General features: G+C 38.2%; 1 protein-coding gene across 17 annotated transcripts in view; it reads right to left on the reverse strand.

Moving 5' to 3' along the window:
* TTC39B (tetratricopeptide repeat domain 39B) overlaps positions 1-23,901 on the reverse strand; it is a 142,719-nt gene that overhangs the window by 8,500 nt on the left and 110,318 nt on the right. For 14 of the 17 annotated variants that reach the window (XM_070589721.1, XM_070589716.1, XM_070589711.1 and 11 more), the window contains 10 exons: positions 23,233-23,338; positions 21,842-21,907; positions 19,937-20,045; positions 19,296-19,363; positions 19,146-19,205; positions 17,272-17,433; positions 16,553-16,644; positions 13,386-13,512; positions 10,122-10,230; positions 4,412-4,529 (listed from right to left, as the gene is read on the reverse strand). In XM_070589721.1, coding sequence (XP_070445822.1) covers positions 4,412-4,529; positions 10,122-10,230; positions 13,386-13,512; positions 16,553-16,644; positions 17,272-17,433; positions 19,146-19,205; positions 19,296-19,363; positions 19,937-20,045; positions 21,842-21,907; positions 23,233-23,338 — 1,017 coding nt within the window. Of the gene's footprint in view, positions 1-4,411; positions 4,530-6,946; positions 8,644-10,121; positions 10,231-13,385; positions 13,513-16,552; positions 16,645-17,271; positions 17,434-19,145; positions 19,206-19,295; positions 19,364-19,936; positions 20,046-21,841; positions 21,908-23,232; positions 23,339-23,901 lie in introns of those variants that run through there. The other 3 variants (XM_070589723.1, XM_070589717.1, XM_070589722.1) reach the window with 1 other exon arrangement.

Consider the following 23,901-nt stretch of genomic DNA (forward strand, 5'->3'; position numbering starts at 1 on the left):
CATATTTAATCAATCAACGTGATATACCACATTAACAAAATGAAGAATAAAAAGCACACGGTTATCTCAATAGATGTAGAGAAAGCATATGACAAGATACAGCATCCATTTTTGATAAAAACTCTGAATAAAATGAGTATAGAAGGAAAGTACTTCAAGATAGTAAAGGGCATTCATGACAAACCCACAGCTAATATCATTCTCAACGGAGAAAAACTGAAAGCCATCTCTCTAAGAACAGGAAGAGACAAGGGTGCCCACTTTCACCACTCTTATTTGACATAGCACTGGAAGTTTTGGCCAAAGCAATCAGGCAAGAAAAAGAAATAAAAGGGATCCAAATTGGAAAGGAAGAAGCAAAACTGTCACTATTTGCAGATGACATGGTTTTACATATAGAAAACCCTAAAGAATCCATCAAAAAACTTTTAGAAATAATAAAAGTATATGGTCAAGTTGCAGGATACAAAATCAACATACAAAATTGAGTTGCATTTTTATACACTAATAACCAAGTAGCAGAAAGAGAAATTAAGAATACAATCCCATTTACAATTGCAACAAAAAGAATAAAATATCTAGGAATAAACTTAACCAAAGAGGTGAAAGATCTGTACACTGAAAACTATAAAACGTTGAAAGAAACTGAAAAAGACACAAAGAAATTGAAAGATATTCTGTGTTCCTGGATTAGAAGAATTAACATAGTTAAAATATCTATACTTCCTAAAGCAACCTACAGGTTCAATACAATCCCTATCAAAGTTCCAACAACATTTTTCACAGAAATAGAACAAAGAATTCTAAAATTTATATGGAACAAAAGACCCCGAATAGCCAAAGGAATCCTGAGGAAGAAAACAAAGCTGGAGGTATCACACTCCCTGATTTCAAAATATATTACAAAGCTATTGTAACCAAAACACCATGATACTGGCACAAAAACAGACACAGAGATCAATGGAATAGAATTGAGAGCCCAGAAATAAACCCACACATCTACGGACAGCTAATATTCGACAAGGGAGCCAAGAACATACAATGGAGAGAGCAGAGTCTCTTCAATAAATGGTGTTGGGAAAACTGGGACAGTCACATGCAAAAGAATGAAAGTACACCATTATCTTACACCATGTGCAAAAATTAACTCAAAGTGGCTTAAAGACTTGAATGTAAGACCTGAAACCATTTAACTTTAGAAGAAAACATAGGGAGTACACTCTTCGACATCAGTCTTAGCAGCATATTTTCAAGTACCATGTCTGCCTAGGCAAGGGAAACAATAGAAAAAATAACCAAATAGGACTACATCAAACTAAGAAGCTTCTGCACAGCAAAAGAAACCATCAAGAAGACGAAAAGACAGCCTAACAACTGGGAGAAGATATTTGCAAACCATGTATCTGATAAGGGGTTAATATCCAAAATATACAAAGAACTCATGCATCTCAACAACAAAAAAACTAACAACTCAATTTAAAAACGGGCAAAAGATCTGAACAGATATTTCTCCAAAGAAGATATACAGATGGCCAACAGGCAAATGAAAAGATGTTCAACATCATTAACAACCAAGGAAATGCAAATCAAAACCACAATGAGATATCACCTCACTCCTGTCAGAATGGTTATAATTAACAAGACAGGAAACAATAGGTGTTGGAGAAGATGTGGAGAGAAGGGAACCCTCATACACTGCTTGTGGGAGTGCAAACTGGTGCAGCCACTATGGAAAACAGTATGGAGGGTCTTCAAAAAATTAAGAATAGATCTACCATATGATCCAGTTATTCCACTGCTGGGTATTTTTCCAAGAACATGAACACATGAATGCATAAAGATACATGCACCCCTATGTTAATTGCAGCATTATTCACAATAGCCAAGATTTGGAAGCAACCAAGGTGCCCCCCAAGGGACGAATGGATAAGGAAGATGTGGCATATATACACAACAGAATAGTACGCAGGCAAAAGAAATGATGAAATGCAGCCATTTGTGACAACATGGATGGACCTTGAGGGTATTATGCCATGTGAAATAAGTCAGAGGGAGAAAGTCAAATACCATACGATCTCACTCATAAGTAGAAGATAAAAATGACAAACAAACACATAGAAACAGAGATTGGATTGGTGGTTACCAGAGGGAAAGTGGGGAGGGAGGAAGGTAAAAAGGGTGATTAGGCACATGTGTGTGGTGATGGATGGTAATTAATCTTTGGGTGGTGAACATGATGTAATCTACACAGAAATCTAAATATATAACGATGTACATCAGAAATTTATATAATGTTATAAACCAATGTTACCACAATAAAAAAAAGACCATTAAAAAATATATATATTAATCTTTTACTTTATTCCTTAATCTACATCCAGCCCTGAGGATTGTTTACTGCCCCTTCAGTAGATGAATGTATGAGATCTTCCAAGATTAACTCTGGGAAAGACAAGATCATCCTCCTGAACATGAAGAAATGACTCCATTTAGAAATAGGAACGCTGTATTACATTTTACTAAGGTTCAACTCCCTTTGTATTGTTAAGTTTGATTATGCTAAAAACCATCAATAAAGAAGTGGTCAACACTTCTGTTTTCAGTAATATTATCAAAACTCTCTGACTACAAACCATCTAGAAGCACTCGAAAAAATATGGATAACACCCTTTCAAATGCATAGTGCAGCGCACAAGAACATAAAAAGAACTCTTCAGCTGAAAAGAAAAAAAAGCCAGTCTCTAAGTGTATGCATGATGCCAAAGCAGTCCTGGAGTCTGCTTCAGCCTGAATCGACCAGGGCTGTGTGTCACTGGCCATCCAGGAGATGAGGTCCTGAGCCCAGATAGAGCAGGGAGCTGGGGCTGAGACCTCTATATAAAGCTGGGGCCCTATCCCATTAGAGAAAGAGTGGATTAGAGAAAAACACCCCCTGGCACAGGACAAAGACAAGGGCACTCGGCTCCTTGGCCTGTGTTTCAGGTGGGAAGGAAAAACACATTCCTTGGGAAATTAATAACCAATAGGCCTGCCCGCACACAGATACAATTCAAATTCACATTGCCCAAATGATCCAAGAACCTGCTGTAAGCAATTAAATTAACATGAAAGTGGGCCAGGGCTGGAAAAGCCTTTGGGGCACCTGGCAGAAATAAAAGCAAAACCACTTTTCCTCAATCCTAGCCTCATAGGCGTCTCAAGATAAAACCCCACTGAAGGTTAGCTCACAATCCAAATTATAAAACACAGGAGCAAACAATTCACTACAGGTTCAATAAACACAACAAAGCGCACAAATGGGTCATCCTTTTGATTCTTATAAAAACACCAATAAAATAGAACTCAATGGATACTTTAACATGTTTACTAAAAACAGTATATTACTTATTTGGACAATAGACATGGTCTGTTTCCTCTTCTTATAAGAACACCAGTCCTCCTCCATTCTCATAAAATACTGTAGAAAGAAGGGGATCAGTGGCCATGAGTGGAAAGGCATATGATATGGAACAGAGGATGTCAACTGGCGATGTGTGGCTGTGATCTACTCGGCTTACAGTGTTATCGAAAACTTTGAGCAAATATTTAAAAATCGGGAGATTTTACATAAAATCTACATTCCAGGCTTTTCATGAAAAATTGTGGGGATTATTGCTACTGGGCCTACATCATAGAGAGCAATAATCACTTAGAGCTAAGGAGTGGCTGCATTCCTTAGAGAGAACGCACGATCTTCCCAATCTACAGTGCCCACAATCCCTACTCCTGCTGTCACTCAGTAAGGTTACTTGTCCGGCCCTTGTAGATATTTTCATTTGTGACTCCAGATATAGAGAAGAGGGCCAGGCATCAGAACTTTGACTCAACTCTCTACTGAGTAAGGAGCAGGATATCATCAATAATGCTATCGGGAAAACCAGAACAAACCCTCATTTATATACAGAAAAAATGCCCTTTGCCAAAAGAGAAACAGTTATTGTGTTCATCGCATGTCTTTTCTCCCTGCCCAATTATTATCACAGTGATGGCCAGTCTGTTGACTCAACTCTGAACGCCTAGGATCCAGCACAGTCTCTGGCACAGAGTGGGTGCTCAGATATCTGTGGAATAAATGAATGGAAAAACAAATGCATGAATTGAAAAACTGTCAGAGGTTCAGTAATCATGGCCAGAGTTTAGACAGACACCTGATAGCCTGGCCATAAATTTAGTTTTCATGTGCCACCTTTCAACACCAAGTGGAAATGCATAAAGCCGTGTTCCACTTAGATTATAAGAAAAGACTACTGGATTCTCTTTCTGGTGACACCAAGTCAAAGGTTAGCAGCAGGAGACAAAAGCATCTCCTCCTCACAGCGATTCCCCAGAAGTCACAAGGTACACTCAGGTTGGTTTCCATGTCTGGTTTTACCTTTGGACAACATGATTGAAACACAGTTCCGCTTGCATGGGCCGCTGTAAGTTCTTGAGGCAGCATCCTTTCAGCAGCTTCACCAAACACTCGTCATCCACAGAGTAGTCAGTCAAGGCTTCACGCAAAACAAAAACCACACACAAAAAGAAAAAGACTTTTTAAACTCCTAATTAAGAGGAAGAACTAAGAGCGATTAGGGTTCAGAGGGATCCTTTAAAAATAAGGAAAATATTTTTAGCATTTGCCATGCCTCGCTAAATGAAATACAATGGAAATATTTTAAATTAAAATATTGAGTTTACCACGTTAATACATCATTTTATTAAAGGGTTCGCTCTAGTCACCTAAAAAAATTTTTCAGGCTCTCCTATTCTGAGTTACATGACCTTAGATATAACAATAGGAAATCTGAACTCTAAATAAAGTACGAGCTTTATTAACTCTCTAAAAGGGAAAGCCACGAGGAGCATGAGGGCTGCCTCTTCCTGTGGTTCTGGCGTCTAACCGTGTTGGCTCCGTGCTGGAGAGGATAACACTCCCATATGGGGAAGCAGATGGCTTCCTCCTGATTAAAAATTCAGGACACAGAAAACCCTCCCCAGATCATTATGTTTACAACTTATCAATTCTCCCCGGTTATGTTCTTTTGGAGAGAAATTATATCATAAAATTAGACAAAATGGTTCCGAAGGACATGCGAGGTACCTAAAATCCTCACAAACTTCTAACTGCTTGAGACTAATGGGAGGTTTTTCTTTCATCACTTTTTGCCCTTTCAGCCCAGGGCTGTAGAGTATTTAACAGAAGGAACCATATGATGTGTGACATCTATGTGACAAAGGTAGCCATCTCACACCTACCACTTTTAAATTTGGGGTTTTTTGCAAGTTCCGTGCAACTAAGGCAGCGTTGCAAGACAGACTGATAATTTATACATCTCAGGCTGTGACAAAGCGAGGAGGGGGGAAATAAACCAAACTAATGAGGCCCTGGGGGTCCCTCTTATTGGAATCCTCCTGCTTTCGGTACAAACCTCAGAACTCACCGTGAACACAGGCTGGTGCTTTAGCCGGTAAATTGCTTATATATGGGAGGTTAATGATGATACTTAACCAACTAGAAGGGGGTCACTTTACAACTAGGTGCTGAAAATAGCTGATATTCACATCTCACTTCCAAGCTCTGATAGGTCATTTACCAAGAAAATCACAGATAATACCACATTACCTTTCCTAACACTTAAGGACCATTTTTCTACCAAAAAATCTTATCACGGATGCTGATTGAAGTATACATCCAAGAACAATATCTTCCCAGGCCTAGAACCAAAACCTGAAGGTCCGTACTGGATACTAGTTTTTAGCATCATTTTAGCATCACTCTATGCATCTTATGACAGTTTGTGTTATCACAACATTCTGGTGCTCAGTGAACAATTTTGCTGAGGAATAGACACAACACGATGGAAGGTTAAAGTACCAATAAAGCCACACTTAGCTTTATTTAGATCACGAGTTAGGGATACGGAAAATGGGTTCAAAAGCACCTCATTCCTCCAAAAACCTTAAAAGTAAAACCCTTATTCCCTCAGACCACAGAGTACTTTCTCAGATGATTATTTTCCCTTAAAAAATGAAAGCTTTATCATGATTCTCAACCTCATGAGTGAGTGCGTGGGTGAACATTTCATCAGAGAGTTTCCATTTTACATTCCAAGAAAATTACATGATAATGCTACCAGAGCACATTTTTTCATCTCCAAAGATCTGCTGAACTTAATAATAAAACAGAGGGTAGGCTGAAGAAAAAGCAAGTTTAAGGCCTAAACCACACAAATATCTCCACTGAACTTTTGAGAAGCTAGTTCAAATGCAACAAAAGAAAAATTTGAAAATAGATTTAGAAAGTGAAAAGCCAAAAAGGAAGTAACACTTTCCTCTTTATGTGACTCTGATTATGTTTGCTATATAATTGCATCAAGCAAATTAATGGCAACAAATAGAGAGGAATTTCTGTACCAACTTCTGGATAGTGCTAAATTTTGTTAGACTTCAAATGAAACATTGATGGAGTTAATAGCAAACACTGACTCCAGGCATACTAGCAAGCGTTTTTCTCTCTTTAAACAGTATCCTCCTTTTGTATCTGTGGTCAGTCTTTCAAAACTACGGCACTGTCAGAGCAGAACACCAATTGTATCCATGACCATCTTTTACTTTAGAGACACCTGTCAAAGGTAGAAGCAAAACCACATTCAATTCCCCGTAACAGTGGGAGGGGAGGGGGTTAGGGTGGAGCCTGAAGACACCTCAGGGTTACAAACTCACTCCATTTCCCAATTTTGGATTTTTTTCCCTGACTCAGAAAGATAGGAGCTTAATTATTAAAAGGTCATGAGAGGGGGAAAGGGGGTGGTGTGGAGGGGGAATCAGTTAATCTTCCTACATAAAACAACAGACCTGGAAGAGAGCATCATAAATTTCATGTACAACATCTGGCAAAGGTGATCTTCAGAAAAGAAACCAATTTTTTTTTTTTTTTTTTTTTTTACCAAGAAGAAGATAGACAAAGACAGAGTTGTAAGAAGTATGGCGTGTCTGTCGGAGCTTCCCTCAGCCCTGCTGGAGGATCTCTAAAGCCTCTCATCTCAACATGTCATTAAAAGAGGAAAGAGGATGGAGGGAGAGGCCTGGTTTTCTAAACCTCTATTGCATTCTACCTACACAGTCTAATACACATATTACTGCTTTAATTTCTTCCCCTAACCAACAGAGGAGCAAAATAAATTTAGGGTTAGGGAGTGAAGAGCCTGCACAAATAGAAAAAACCCAGTGGTCCTTCAGGACTTCGTAACATACAAAGACCCCACCCTCTGGTGGTACATATTCGTCTATACTACAAAGGATGCATATTCAAACATCAGAATTTATTCTACTGAACCAAAACCCTTATCTCTGAAGGAAAACAGAAGCAAGCTGGCCTACTTTTCTAGAGAAAAAAATAGTCTATGTTTTCACTTAATAAAAAGAAGTTTTCCCTTACTTCCTAGTTTTTACAAATGCACTTATTTTAAAACAATCATTTTTCCATTTAACTTGTGGATATGTGGGTTTTAATTATAGATAATTCCATTAATGGCAGGAACGATGCTTTTTCTACCTATCATAATTTTATATCTAATATGGAAAACCTGTATGTTAAAATGAGCAAATTAATGAAAACTGGCCAAATTAGTTGAAAAAAAATGAATACTAGTAAATTTGTTCAAAAGCCCAAATGGATTTTACAGAATTGCATTCTGTGAAATCTCATTTTTAAGGTGAACTTTCATGGAGTTTCTTTTAATTTAACTTTCAAAATGATGTGACTTTGTGTTGATTTTCCACTCAAAATGAAATAGTTTTCCTTTTTGAAATTATTTCACATTAAAAATAATAAAAATAACCTCATATCCATTAGGATAGCTCTTACCAAAAACAAACAAACAAATAAGCAAACCCAGAAAATTACAAGTGTTGACAAGGATGTGGAGAAATTGGACCCTTGTGTACAGTGGGTGGGAATGTAAAATGGTACAGCCACTGTAGAAAACAGTATGGCACTTGCTCCAAAAATTAAAAATAGAAATGCCATATGATCCAGCAATTCCACTTATGGGCATATATCTAAAAGAATTGAAAGCAGGGTCTCAAAAAAATATTTGTATACTCATGTTCAAAGACGTATTATTCAAAATAGCCAAAAGGTGGAAACAACCCAAATGTCCGTGGGTGGAGGAATGGATAAACAAAATGTGGTACTATATACATCCAATGAAATACTACAGGGACTGGGGCAGGGGGAAATGGGGAATTATTGCTTAATGGGTGTGAACAAGTTCTGGAGACTGGTTACACAACCATGTGAATATACCTACTAGTGAACCGTACCGTTAAAAATGGTTAACATGGTAAATCTGATGCTATGTGCATCTCACAATTAAAAATTAAAAAGACACAATTATTTCCAAAAATAGTAAGGAAGTTTATCACAACTCTATACTAATAAAAACTATGTAGAAAATATGTTAGTGATGGCACATCTAGAACAACACATAACGTCTGAAATGGCCATAGAGTGAGTCTGTAGTCCATACTTATACATACGCTCCTTTGGTGCTTTGTTAAATATTAACTTTAGATTCCACTTTTCCGTCCCAGTTTCGTGAGCCTCCTCATCCGCTTGTGTCCCTGGTGCCCAGAAACCAAAGCGAATTATCAGCCTGTGAAGATGAATACCTCAATATTTTGGCTTCTATACCCAACCTCCAGCTCATAAGGGGCTGAAGTGTTACAACTTTTCTATAAAAGGGGGAGGAAAAAGAAGAGAAAGGGAACAATGATTTTTTGCAAAAATACTCCCTTTTAGATGGGAAGGTGATATGGCTCACCCTTTGCATGTGACTGTTTTTCAATAGTAGAGTAGAATATTCACTCACCTGCTCTCCCTATGACCACCGGTTTGTATTCGCAAGATGGCTGATGGGGGGGTGGGGATCTGTGCCCTCAAAACAGCACTGCTCCTTGTTCTATTGGATTCTTAGCTATGTAGCCCGGAACTTTTACCTTGTTAGCAGAAAGCCCACTGATTCAGCTTTCATTCTTTTTTATTACTTCTCCTTATTGACGGCATTTTAAAGCTAGAATTATTTTAAATATGGAAAGCAGCCTAAACGCCCAACAATACTGAAAGAGTTGATTGAATTATGTTAGATTAGCTCTGTGGCGTGCTATGAAACTTTTGAAATTATTAAACAACTATTTAGCAACAATTAAAAAGTTGATGATAAAAATAAAACTACCATATGATCCAGCAATTCCACTGTTGGTTATTTATCTGAAGAAAACAAAAACACTAACTCAAAGAGATATAAGCAGTCCCATGTTCACTGCAGCACTGCTTACAAGAGCCAAGATATGGAAACAACCAAAGTGTCCATCTATGGATGAATGGATGAGAAAATGTGGTATACATACACAATGAATATTATTCAGCCACACAACGAATGAAATCTTACCATTTGCAGTAACATGGATGAACCTTGAGGGTATTATGCTAAGTGAAATAAGTCAGACAGAGAAAGACAAATACCATATGATCTCACATAGATGTGGAATCTAAGAAAAAAAGAAACCAAGCTCATCATAGATACAGAGAACAGATTTGTAATTGCCAACGACATGGAGTGGGGGTAGGGTGAAACGGGTGAAGGAGGTCAAACGGTACAAACTTCTGGTTATAAAAGAAATAAGTCATGAGGATCTAACAATGTACAGCATGGTGACTATAGTTAATAATACTGTACTGCATATTTAAAAGTTGCTAAGAGAGTAGATCTTAAAAGTTCTCATAACAAGAAAAAATTTTTGCAACTAAGTACAGTGACAAATGTGAACTGGACTTATTGTTGCAATCATTTCACAGTGTATACAAATATTAAACCCTTCTGTTATACACCTGAAACTAATAATGTTATATGTCAATTATACCTCAATAAAGAAAAATTTATGATATGTTAAATGAAAAGAAACAGGCTAGTGTATGTCCAGGTATACTATGATTGTAACTATAAAAATAAGGCTAGGATGGAATACACAGAAATTGGAAATTAATTGTATTATTAAGTGGTAATGGTTAAGACTCCCAGGCTTTAACTTTCCATACTTACTTTCATTTTGTAAAGCTGCCTCAGCCTTTTCGACAGTTACCAACAGATTTTCAGAAAGGTCTTTTCTTTTGCTCACTATTGGAAAACCATTCCACACATACATCATTTCCTAATGAGGAAGAATAAAAAACCATTGGCAATTATGTGAGGTTATTCAGCGTCCTTCACAACAACGAAACTATGTATGCATGTTTTGCCTTGGTTGCTAGGGAACTCAAGACAACATTTAGAGATCATTTTCCTCAGCTTTCCTCATTTGGCAATTAGTGATACAATTTCCCCTTTTCTCATTTTATTATAGGCCTTTCGCCTTTTAAACTGTGAAGTAATTCAATATATAGTATATTATGTTTTCACTGCAAAATTAATTTACTCATTCATTTAACAAGTGTTTATTAAGCACCTACTGGTATTCAGTCCTTTGGAAGGTAACAAATTACAGATACAGAAATAAATATAATATTTTAAACTGGTACTGCGAACAATTCTATTTAACATGGATTTTTGTTGTTATTTTTAAGTAAAGGGAAACATTTAAAAATATCTGCCAATTGTTTACATAAAATATTTCCAAGGACATCACTGGAAATGAACATAGGAAATATTTTACTGGGCTCAGGTTCCTTTATACCGTTAAAAACATGTGACAGTCCAGTAACGCATTCCAAAATGCAGGAAATACATTCACTTAAAGGCCATATGGCTAAATGACAGCCCCTGAAAATGTAAACTAATGATTTCTCATTGCAAATTACATTTAATAGGCTAACAGATGAGAAGTTTTTTTGCACCAAAAGCAAATGTGCTCTTGCCTGAAAATATTTTTCTAATCTTCCCGGTAGTGCAGTTCATATCTTGAAAGGCACGAAATAAGCAGGGTAATTCCTATCTTCTTGGAAATAAATGAATTTTAAAATATGGTAAAGGTATTGTTTGAACAGCCTCTTACAGGGAAGCGGTGGAAATGAGGAAAATACATTCGAGCAAAGTGGCAACAAAGTCATGTTTACTTTCTGGCGCTGAAAACTAAGATCACAACACTCTACTTCTTTTATATCTAACAGTTTCTTCTTGGTCATGGTGTAAGAGCTCAATTCAATAATTAATGGAATATTTATTTTAATCGATGATTTTTAAAATTTTGTTTTTATTGATGGAATATATTCTATCAGAAGAAGGAATATATTTTATCTTCATATCTGAGATTTTTATGAAAAATAGGATTTTGGTAAAATTCCTAGTTACCACGAATTCAAGCCAATTCTACTGGAAAAATAAGTGCAGTGAGTTAACCTTCCTCAGGACTCTTAATAACCAAAGCAAAATATAGTTATGTACACACTAGCACTAAGTTCTAGGGCAGAGAAAGGACTATGACGTTCCAGAAAATTTTCAGGAAAGTTCTGTGACCCAGGAAGAGGAAATTTCCCAGTGCAAATCACTTGACAGAGAAATGAATCAGGAATGGAGCTAAAAGCTGTAAGTGGTAAAACAGCAGCAGGCCCCTACATTAGCTGGGACAGGGGATATCCGGTCATTTTTGTGATTTGCCCGCTGTTCTTGTTTTTATCTGTGCTCAGATATGACTACAGTGTGGTCACGTTTTTGTCTTGTTCCTCACAGGCACAGAATAACCTGGTCTGATGGTGGTATTCTTTGAGATTGTTTATCTTAAGCAGGTAACACCTGGACCTACATACTAGGCACAGGCTAGCTGCTATCTGACACCTGTTAGGAGCTGCAGTTTTCTTTCTCGTAGAATATATAAAGAGCTTCTACAAGTCAGTAATAAAACAATGAGCAACTTGATGAAAAATCAGGAAAGTATATAAACAACAATCCACAAGAGAAGACATAAAAATGAATAAGCAAGCACATGAAAAGAATGTTCAACCACACCAATAAGGAAATGCAAGTTAAAATAATAAATGTCTACACTGTTGGTAGAAGTTTAAGTTGCGACAGTCTTTTTGGAGGGCAATTTGGTGATGTCAAAGTATTAAATGTGTATATCCTTTAACCAGGAATCCCATTTTAATGGTCCCAGAGAATTATATGCCCATGTACAAAAGGAGGAATATAAAGAATTTTTATTGTAGCATGTTTGTAATAGTAAAAACTGGAAACAACTAAATAACCATCAAGGGGGAAGAATTGAATAAACTCTGGGATACAAAAAAAACCCAGGAAACCTCAAAGGAGGAGTGGAGACGTCAGCTTGCACTAAATGGGCTTCCTGTGCTACCTGACTACCTATGCAAAAGTAAAGCCCTGAAGAGCCACAGTAATTTGATATATTCAGTACTTTTTAAAGAAGTCTTCATGAAGAAAATTTAAGTTCAAATTATGCTTTTCATGAAGTCTAGCCTAAATGGACTAAGAATGTGAATGCCAGCATTGCTCTGTCAAACACAGCAGCCACCAGCCGCTTAAGGCTCCTGAGCACCAGAAACGTGGCCAACCCAAGATGTGCCCCAAGAGTCAAGCACACACCAGATGTCAAGGAATTAGTATCATATAAACAAATGTGAAACATCTCATTTTTTTATTGATTACATGTTCAAATGATAAATTGTGCATATACTGGGTTAAACAAAATATAGTCTTAAAATGATTTTCATGTTTCCTTTTCCTTTTTAATTTTCTACCTTTTAATTTTCAATGTGGCTGCTAGAAAAGGTAAAATTACATAGGTGGCTTGCATTATAATTAACTAAACCACTTCAGTCAACTCACCTCTCTCTGCCCGAATGTCCTTATCTGTTAAATGGGACTACAAAGAGAAACTACCCTCAGAGAGTTACTGTAAGAATTAAATGATACATATATATTTTTTCTCCCCAAAGCCCCAGTACATGGTTCGCTAGCCTAGTTGCAAGTCTGTCTAGTTTCTCTACGTGAGCTGCTGCCACAGCATGGCAAATGACAGATGGGTGGTGTGGTTCCACAACCAGGAAATGAACCTGAGCCACCAAAGTGGTGAGAGCACCAAACTTTAACTCCTAGGCCATCCGGGCTGGCTTGATATATTTTTTTAAATAGCCTTTATCATAATGCTGAAACATACCAACTAGTCAAAAAATATTAGCTATAATTTTATTATTGAATTATTAAGAATTTATTTATAAATGTTCACCTAACAAAAAACACTTACAATGGTTTTTAATTGAGCTAAACTTCACAACAAAAGTTAGATATTCTCCCTGCCGCTGTGAACAATTTTATTTCTGGAATGCAAACAGTAAATAAAATAAAGGCTGATACCAGGGCAGGCAAGATGAGCTTCACAGGTGCAGGCAACGAGGGGGAGTATCGGCGAGACTTCCTCACAGCAAACTTCTCGGTAGGGATGGACTTCCCAGCAATTCTCTGCTTCAAGCTGTCCACCTGTCTGTGAAGAGCCCCAGCCCCAGCCCCAGGGACAGGCCATTAGAACACAGACACTATTCACACCTGTGGTTATCACGCTGCGCTCCCCAGACCAGCAGCATCAGCAGCACCCGGAACCCTGTTCCAAACCAGACTTTCGGGCTCCATCCCAGACCTATGGAAGCAGCAACTCCCAGGCTGGGGCCAGCAACGCAGATTTTAATGAGTCCTACAGGTGATGCAGATACAAACTCAAGTTTGAGCATCCCTGATTGACACATATGTCTTTCTACCCAACTAGGCTAATATCTTAACCGACACAGTCCAGGCAATCTGGATATAAAATTGGCAATTTCCATAAATAAGCAGGAAAGAGTTCAAACTAACTACTTACATTGTGCTAACTCAGAGAGATGGAAGAGAGTATATTGTATATTTCCTATTCCTACCTGTCAGAATGACACAGATCTATAAAATAATGTGGCTTAAAAGACAGCCATCAATTAAAGGATGATTTGAGAAGATGTTGCCCAAGCATAGGTGATTTTCAAAGTAATCAGTTAAGGACATGCACCATGTTTACAAACTTCCTCTCAAAATTCTAAGGAAGTCCAATGATGAAATTCACAAGTACATAAAAATGAGAGTATGATGGGGAGACTGCACACTCCTGGAGCACTTTCTTACATATAATTTTGTAAATGCAAACAGGTTGCAAGAGGGAATTCATGGAAATATCCAATTACATCACTGAAAGAAAGAATAAGAGGAAATAAGAGAAAAAAAATACTCCAATATGAGGACGAGCTTGTGTTAGGTTATTTCTGAGCACAATTTGGGGATACGGATTTTAAGCCTGAATGCCCATCATTTGGCGTTCACTAACATCAGTGGAAGACGCAGTGGGAACGTGAGGTGGGGGCTGTGGGGAGGGGTCAGAAGCATGCACTGGATATGAAACCTTACGATTTAAAGATCACAGAGTCTCCTCCTGTCTACCGCAGCCACTGGCCCCCAGTCATAGCCTAGCCCACTTCCTCACCTGTAACTTTTCCAGCTCAAAGCACAAATTCAAGCACACCACCCTTGAACACCATTCTCCTCTTTCTAACTGGATTGTTCTAGCAAGACTTTCAGTCCACTTGCTCTTTCACTTTCTTCCAATCCAGCAGTCTCCTTCTTCCTCCTTGTCCCTCCATATTCCTACTTAGATTGCCCTGTCATTTACTTCTGCACACTCTGGCCCATGCCCTAACTCCCTTGCCCACTGCCCAGTCATGGCGCTCATCTGGATGAAGCTCAGTATCCATCTTCCCCACACCTGCACTGAGAGCAGATTGGTATCACTGTAAATTCATCAGCACCAACCTCGAATGGGCCCTCACATTGCCTGCTATTCCCCCAACTATATTTCTCTCATCACCTCCCTGTGCCACTCTGCAATAATGAGTTCAAACATTCTCTACCTTCCTTAGACCTCCAGCCCCCTCCCTTCTCTTTCATCCTCAACAGATGACCCTGCGTCCTATGTCATAAAGAAAAAGAAGTTATCAGGTAGGAAGTCCTTCATCTCATACTACCACACACAAGCTGCCTACCTCTGCACGTATTCTGTATGTACTCCCTTCCGATACAATGGAGGACCTGGTCCTCCTTCTAGATCAAGCCAATCTTGCCATCACTGCTTTGGATTCGATCTCCCCCTGCCTTCCCAGGAACCTTACAAATATCACTCATCCCATTTCTTGCTTGTATGTGCAACTTCTCTTCCTCCACTGCATCCTTCCCAGTGGTTTTTGAGAATGCTCAGCTCTCTCCCATTAAAATATTCTATGATAATACTATCATCTCCCTCCAACTGACTGTCTCTCTCTCTCTCTCTTTCCCCTTCATAGTCAAAGTTCCAGCGAAGAATTTACACTCAACTCTCTTCATTTATTTGTATCTCACTCACTCTTCAGCCAACTCCAGTCTGGTTGCCACCTCCATTCTATTACCTTATTAGCTCCTGCTGGGGTTATCAGCGATCTCTGTGTCACTAAATACATACTTTGTCCTTTTTAAAAATGCAATACTCTGTTCTGTGGGAAACATTTTAAGTCATCCCTGACCTTTCTTTTCCTCTGACCTACATATATAAAATGTAGGGAAGAACACTAGTTTTGCTAGGGAAGACTGGACTTGGTGAGTTTAAAACACTTTGACATATCCAAGTGAAGGTGGCAAACGGGAGCTGGACATAAGGGTGTGGAGCTCAGTCATGAAGTCTGAACTTGCAATTTAAAGTTGGCTTAGTTGAGATTTCTTAAGTCTCTAAGACTGACCCTTGAAATAAAAAGCATCAACATTTTACAGCTGGATAAACTAGGATGAGCTTACAAAGATGCTAAAAAGGAATGGTGAGAGAAATAGGAGGAAAAATCGGACATATATTATTTGTGTAATTATTTCATTGGTATTTGGTTCCACTACAAGATTATAAACTCTACAAGGACATGAGCAATACCTGTTTATTCAGCATCTAACACAGTACCCTTCACACAGTAAGTGTTCAACAGGAAGGTTCCAGACGGATAGATGGATGGATGGATGGATACTGGTCTAAACAAAGTTAAACGGATTACATCAAAGCAGAGCTTCTCAGGATCTTTGACACACTAATGAAAACTAAGGATACATCATACACTGTTTCCTAAGTTTATCTGATCACAGAATACCTTCTATTTACAGCAATAGTTAATAACTTTTGCCAACTATACTGTTTTAGGAAACTGTGTTCAAAATGCAGTAGCACAGCCTCAATAACAAAACAAAAAATAGTATGTTCTCCACATTCCCAATCACACCAGCATATCTGCAAAATCTGTCGTCTTGTTAAAAGGATGACATTTTGACTCTTAGGAAAATATATTTGTTAAGGTTTCCTGTATCAAATGAGTAGAAATTAAATAAAGATATGAAGGTGAAGCATGGGAAAGCACTAAAGGAAAGATAAAGAAAACGTATCTGTGTGCTCCTCTATACATTCAGGATGTTTGTTACAGAAATAGTGTCTTGCTCACCTGAATAAAGTTACTATATTCTCTTTAGTTGCTACCACCTCTTCCTCCGGAAGCATACTCAAAATTGCAGCTTTCAAGAACACATACGTTGCCTTGAAGAAAAGAAGAAAAGCAAGTAATTATAGAACATCCCCAGGTACATGGCATTTCCACTCTGCAAATCAGGAATGACCTTCCAGATCTAATACTTAAGAGGCATCAGAGAAATAAAAGGAAATAAAGTCTTATATTGCTTACTCCAAAGGAGAGCAACACTTTTCAGTTAATTTTGATCATTTTCCTTTATACAGCTATAGCGTTCATGGGTGAGAAAGTGGACAGAATGAACAAGAGATGACTATCTCATTTCTCCCAACTTCTCACAAATGGATCAGAATTAATTTTGATTATTATGAAAAGCCTTGTCATCAGGGCACGGGAATGTCTACAAAAAATTACCAAGATTATTGATATTTAGTAACTTTTAAATATAAGTGCAGTTAATCTTCAGAGGTAAAGCCTCTTTGTCGAAAGGACCCTTTGGATGGCTTTGAAAGCACGTACAGCTGAGGACAGTGCTTATAAACAGCAGGTACCTCATGCATAGCTCCTCCTTTGACAGATCCCTAGCTGAGAAAACAGTGTCCGTGTGAAACTACTGAACAGACAGTCCTAAATGAAAATCATCCTGGACACTCATCAGCAAACAGCCCAACATCAATGCGAGCACTGCACTTTACCTTGGACCATTTACTCTCTTTGCAAAGTAGATCTGAATAGTAATATGCCTCCATCCAGTTTTGTTGGAACATATGAATCCACATCAGCTCCCAGTAACAGAGATGGTGAAACTGTTTCCATTCTTCTTGAACTGAAATGCATTTTCGATAAAGCTCTTGTGCCTGTAAGTCAATTGCATAAAGCTGATCATCCAGATATTAGACAAGGAGATAATAACCTAATGGAAAAATACATAAAATACTTTGTACAAAAAGAATAAAATCAGCACACATTAAGCCACTCAATACGATGATATGTTCCTTTCCTCACATGCAATGATACAGTTAAGTTCTGCCTCTTTATTTCACTTCGTGACGGGGCTGTGGAACTGTATAATGGGGGAGTAAGGAAGTTCTTTCCCAAGCGAGATATAAAACGCAGGAGTCCTTTAAGAAAAGACTGACAATAAAAGTCAGAACTTCCAGAGGGCAAAATATATTTTAAGCAAAGATAAAGGCAGTGAACAGACTGGGAGAATATATCACTACATACACAACTGGCAAAGAATTGACCCATACACAATAATTTCATAAAATCCTTAATAAAAAGAGAACTCAGTGGGAAAACTGCCAAAGATATGAATAAGCAAATCAAAGGAAAAGATACACAAGTGACAAATATACATATGAAGAAGTTTATAAACTGGAAAACGTTAAATTTAAAAATCAGATTATCAGGCCCAGCCCCATGGCCCAAGTGGTTAAAGTTCCGCATGCTCTGCCTCTGTGGCCTGGGTTCGTGGGTTTGGATCCTGGACGCACATCTACTCCACTCACAAGCCACGCTGTGGAGGTGTCCCAGGCACAAAAAAGTAGAGGAGGATTGGCACAGATGTTAGCTCAGGGCTAATCTTCCTCAATCTAAAAAAAAGAGGAGGATTGGCAGCAGATATTATCTGAAAGCAAATCTTCCTCAGAAAAAAAAAAAATCAGACTATCATTTTTCGGCCATCACATGGCCAAAAATAAAATATATAGATAATCTCCAGAGTTGGCAAACAGCATTGGAAACAAGTATTCTCATATCTTGACAGGAGTTTAAACGGAATAACCTTAAGTTAAGAGAGCAATTTGGCTGAATTTATCAAAACACAAACATCTTTGACCTAGAAATCCTAATTATCAGAATCTGTCTTATATAAATACACCTGTGCACAGAAACATACACATGATGATATTTACAACAGCATTGTTTATAGTAACCAGTGTCTATCAATTGTGGCCACTTTAACAAGTATAGTATATCCATCCCATGGAATGAAACCCAGCCATCAAAAAGAATGAGAGAGATTCAGATATACCGACCTGGAAAGAAATCCAAGATGCATTGTAAGCAGAAAAAACCAAATCAAGAAAAACACATATGTTTGACCCCATTGGTGTAGAAGAAAATTGTTTCTAAGTATATTTATAGGAAAGGCTCTTCAGTCTTCTTCTTCAAGGGATTTAGTGAGGAATTCCCTTTGACGAGGAGTGCACACGTAGTACGGGGGGGGCTGTACCTTACGCAGGGGCTAGATTCCAAAGTCAGTATGTAATACTGAAATTGATAATAGTCAAAGTTTTTTGAAAAATCCCTTAAATTGCCCACCCGTATTTTGTATATTCTACAATGGCTTCACACAGTTTATGTGCAAATAAAGGTAGATTATGTTCAGTGATCTACTACATATAATGGAATGCATACACAAAATTAAATTTTGGCTTTTGAATTACAGATTTTTTCCTTAATTTCCGTCTAGTGCATAGAGCTGAATTCACTTAAATCGAATGAGTGTGTGATGCAACTCCACCATATGGACAACTCCCCAAATGACTCCCCCCAAATAAATTACCTCTTCCACATTCCCTTTCAGCAGCTGTATCCGGGCATGATAAAATAACATGAGTGAGCCCTGCGGAGAAAGGAGGAAAGCAGACTGTTCACTGGTCAATGCTGGCTGACTGATTATGGTTGAAACATACACGTGAAGTTCTCAGCATACATTTGGAAACGCCCGGAGGAAAGGTGCGAGGAGACTCTCTGCTTCCACGATATTCACTTCTCCTGTACCTAGAAATTTAACAGGAAAAGCCTCAGTCTTCAGGAAACACAGTAAATATTTATAATTAATTCTCCAAATTTCATTAAAATATAGCAAAGACCTATTCACGGAAAAGATGAAAACTGTTAATTTGCCATTCTTAAATTTGAGAAATAAAACAAGGCTCAGCTGTGACTTTAATTTAAGAAGGCTCTTGAACAGACTAATTCTTATACACAGAAGTGGTTGTCTTAGATTACTAATTGGAATTTCTAGTTTTCATAGCAATATTAACTTATCTTAACCCAAAATTTAATTTCCTACTAAAAAAGAAACCTAATATGAATATGCTCAAATAGATAACCTTAAACAAGCTGTATCGAATTTTTTTCACCTGAGAACAGATAAAAAATATTCAATGAAGGAAACTCTCCACCCCTCTGCAAATGTGATTATGACAAATGTCATTATTTTCCGTCTTTATGCAAAAAAAAAAGTCAACAGACATAGCCTACTAGCTCTTAGTGATTTTTCTAAATTTTTTCTTACTCAGATGAAAGGTAAGCAACTTTCAATGATGTAAAATATAATCCAGTCCTTACCAAGTATCAGGGAGATATAAGTATGAAAAGCTAGGATAGTTAAGCAGCATAGTGAGGACCTCATGCTTCTTCCTGATGCACCTTCTCGTAATTGCAAGAGGCCCAATTCCTGTGGGGATGAAATGCATTTTAGAAGGAGAAGAGCATTACCAAAAGATCGCATTCAGCTACTTTAAAATACTAGTTCATGCATCCCCACCCTCCAGGACAGCGGGGTTAATTTTTTAAGAGCTTAGAACAGTGGTAATGTCTAACCAGAAACCAATTTTACATTTTAAACTGGCATAAGACAATCTCACAAATTCTTTTACATCATGTGATTCTAGGGAGAAAGGCAGTGCTCATTTCATAGAAATGCTGTATTTCTCTGAAAAAATATTAATTTATCAAAACATATTGAGGATTTAAGTGCAAGGCACTATGGTGACTGGGACCAAATATTGTTCTATGTCTTCAAACATCTTTCTAACTAATAGAGAAGACAGGACATGAGCACATGATTTTATGAGAATTGGTGAGTGCCATAAGAAAGATAAACAAATGATTCTGAGAGTTACGAAGACTTCAGTCTCACTGGGAGAGGATAAGGGAACACTTTGTGGAATTGATGACATTTGTCTCAAAACCAATGGATGGAGAGGCTGTCAAGAGAATACTATTTGGGAGGATACTGGTTGAGGAGGACATCCAAAGCAGAGATTAGCAGAAGTACGTAAACAGAGAAGAACAGAGCCTGTTTTGGGAACAACCAATTGCCCAGTTTAGCAGGAGCACTGGGGAAGCAAAGAGTAAGGCTGGAAGCTGGCTAGAATAGGATCATGGGGCCCTTGATCCATCCTATAGTTTGGACTTTACTCAGGAGGCAACTTGGAGCCACAGAGGAATAAGGTAGAAGATGAATGGTGAAGGGGAAAGGTAAGCATGAAATGCAGAGTCTGAATAGACAACATGAAGGGACCACCACAAATACATAAGAGCTTATGAAGAACTTGGATAGTAAAATAAATGGGAAGAAAACTACAGCTTCTTGTACAAGTTCTCATAAATTTCCCAAAACCTGCTCTCTTGACCAACCAAGACAACGTCTGCAACAAGGCAACCGTGGTAACAGCACGTTGAGTGTTATGATTGATAAAAATTATACGCTCCAAAAACAACCACGCAGAAATATAATGCATAAAACTTATGGAAAACAAATTTCCTCACTTAGTTTTATAGCGAAATTTCTAAAAACACAAGGAAACCCAAAATACTGCAACTATGTTTGATGCATGTGAATCATAAAATGTTAGACATGGAAATTTGGCCTAATTTCCTGGTTTCACAGAAGACAACTCTGGGGTCACTAAAATGTTAAGGAAGCATATTTTAACCACGCGAGAGTACTAAAATTCCAGCAAGCAGCAATATTAGTAAAACATAATTTATGTTTAAAGATTGGTGCTGACCTAACATCTGTTGCCAACCTTTTTTTTTTTCCTTCTTCTCCCCAAAGCCCCCCAGCACTCAGTTGTATATTCTAGTTGTGGGTCCTTCTAGTTCTGCTATGTGGAACGGTGCCTCAGCATGGCTTGCTGAGCGGTGCTAGGTCCGCGCCCAGGATCCGAACCGGTGAAACCCTGGGCCACTGAAGCAGAGCACACAAACTTAACCACTTGGCCACGGGGCCGGCCATAATTTTTCATTCCAGAATTTAGGTAACAAAGATGAAAAATCTTAACTTTCAATAGTTTGAAACTGTAACCTCCTAAAAAATATGATCAACAACCAACAGTTCTTTACAGTCCTACAAACAAATTGCCTATAATTGTCATGCTAGTTATGAGGACATGTTGCATCGCCCTCATATTCAATAAATAATCTTTTATCTTCCTTGCCAAAATTAAAATAAAATTAAATTTGTACCCTGTTTCCAGAAAATCCTATAAATTCTAACAATCTGATAATCCTTGCTGGTAAAAGGGACAGCATCTGCAAGAAAAAAGAAAACACAAGTATATTTATGTGTTACTGTATCTAACTGTAGATAAATGTTAAACTCCAAACAACTTCAGGTTTTAATTACAGTAATATAAAACATTAGAACCAAGTTTAAACCACTGGACTTGTCTCAGTCATCATAAACTGCACATACTATCATCGTTACTTATAGAATTAACTTCACTTAGCTAAGATAATGAACCTAAAAAAATTTTTTTTAAACCTGGCCTTTACAGAATGCTCTAAAGAATATACGTGCTCCTCTTATGTGGAGTGATGAAGCGATGAGAAGGCAACCCCTCAGTGGCCCCCTTCTTTGAGCATCCTTTTCCAGAATGCAGAAGTCTGCTGCATTCTGCATGATAGGCAGGGACCATGTGGAAGGGAACGGCTGTACTACAGCTCCTTTCTGGGACATCTCTGAAGAAGAGTGGCGAAGCGAAATCCTCCCAGCACAGAACTTCAAGCAATGCACCTGGTTGTTCACTTTGCTTGGAAGGAGAGATGGCCATACGTGTGATTATATACTGACTCATGGGCTATAGCCAACGGTTTGGCTCCATGTTGAGGAATTTGGAAAGAACATGATTGGAAAATTGATGACGAGACGGTCTGGGGAAGAAGTATGTGAATAGGCCTCTCTGAGCGAGTGAAAAAAATGTGTGCCCCGTGTGAATGTTCACTGCTGACCTCAGCGCAGGAGCATGTTAATAATTAAGTGGACAGGATGTCCCGGTCTGTGGATACCGGTCAGCCCCTTTCCGCAGCCACTCCATCATCATCAAAAAGTGGCCATGGTGGTGTATACACTCGTGTGTAGGATTCTCTTTACTACTTTATTTTCTCACCAATTCCAGTCACACTTTAATAAAATTTCAAAATCTCCAAATAATATATTGCAATTTGACAGATACCTAGTCAAACTCTTCATCTCCTCCAGAACATCAAAATCATTTCTCAAATTCTATCACTCCCTCACCTATTTTCAATTTTGGAGCCACCACTCCTACAGTAATAATATTTCTGATGTGGAAATGGAACTGGATTCCAAGCTCTTTATTACCAAAAATGTTATTAGTCCATTCAGAGTGCTACAGGATTCCCTCATAGCACAATGCAAAACAACTCTGAGCACGTGCAGAACTTTACAACACACACTGGCCAAAGTCCCCACTGTGTCATGACACAGAACAACTGATCCAACTCTAGCCACTTGCCAACCAAACCCAGGGAGAGGCTCAAATGAGTAGAGAAGGCACTGAAAACCTCAGGTACTTTTACAAAAGGTTCTGGTTGCTTTATACTGATCTACTTACCAAATTAAAGGCCCCTATTCCAAGCTTGACACCCCCTTCAAACTCATAGAAGAACTGTTGTTCAACTTTGTTCTTCTGAATTACATGCAGGATTGAAAGACATTCTCTGGATCAAAGAAAAAAGTTATAGTGTTAAGTTTACAGTGACTCTGAAAATTAATGTTAAATCAAGTTTCACACATACATACTATACAATAAATATCATTAGTCAAAAAATGGCCAAATTTTTAAATGGATGATGCTATGCTGAGTTCACTCTTAAGCCTACTGGGTAATGATCATTAAGGAAAAATGACACACCCATTTTGACACTGTTTATCAGGACCAATCTTTCTGGGCTTAAAGCAAGAAAGGGTTCAAACATCAGCAAGTATGACTCCAGAGTCACAGGACCGCAGGACTGCCATCTCACAGCTTCCCAGCATTGTGTTACAGGAGACTTCCTAAGAGAGCTCAGATCCTCAGCTGCTGTCAACTTCAGCAATGCTGCCTTCCACCCAGACACTGAGAGGCTACTGACAAAAAGATCTGAATTTTAATGTGATCGCCATGGTCTCAAAGAGACTAATAAATTAGAGCTTGGAACTAGGAGAGACTCAAAGAGGAAGGCAAATTCCATCACAACTGCCCCATTTGTTCTCTTGCTTTTTTCTGTTCCATACAAGCAAA

Source organism: Equus przewalskii, chromosome 22 (assembly GCF_037783145.1).
Source record: "Equus przewalskii isolate Varuska chromosome 22, EquPr2, whole genome shotgun sequence".
Lineage (NCBI taxonomy): Eukaryota > Metazoa > Chordata > Mammalia > Perissodactyla > Equidae > Equus > Equus przewalskii.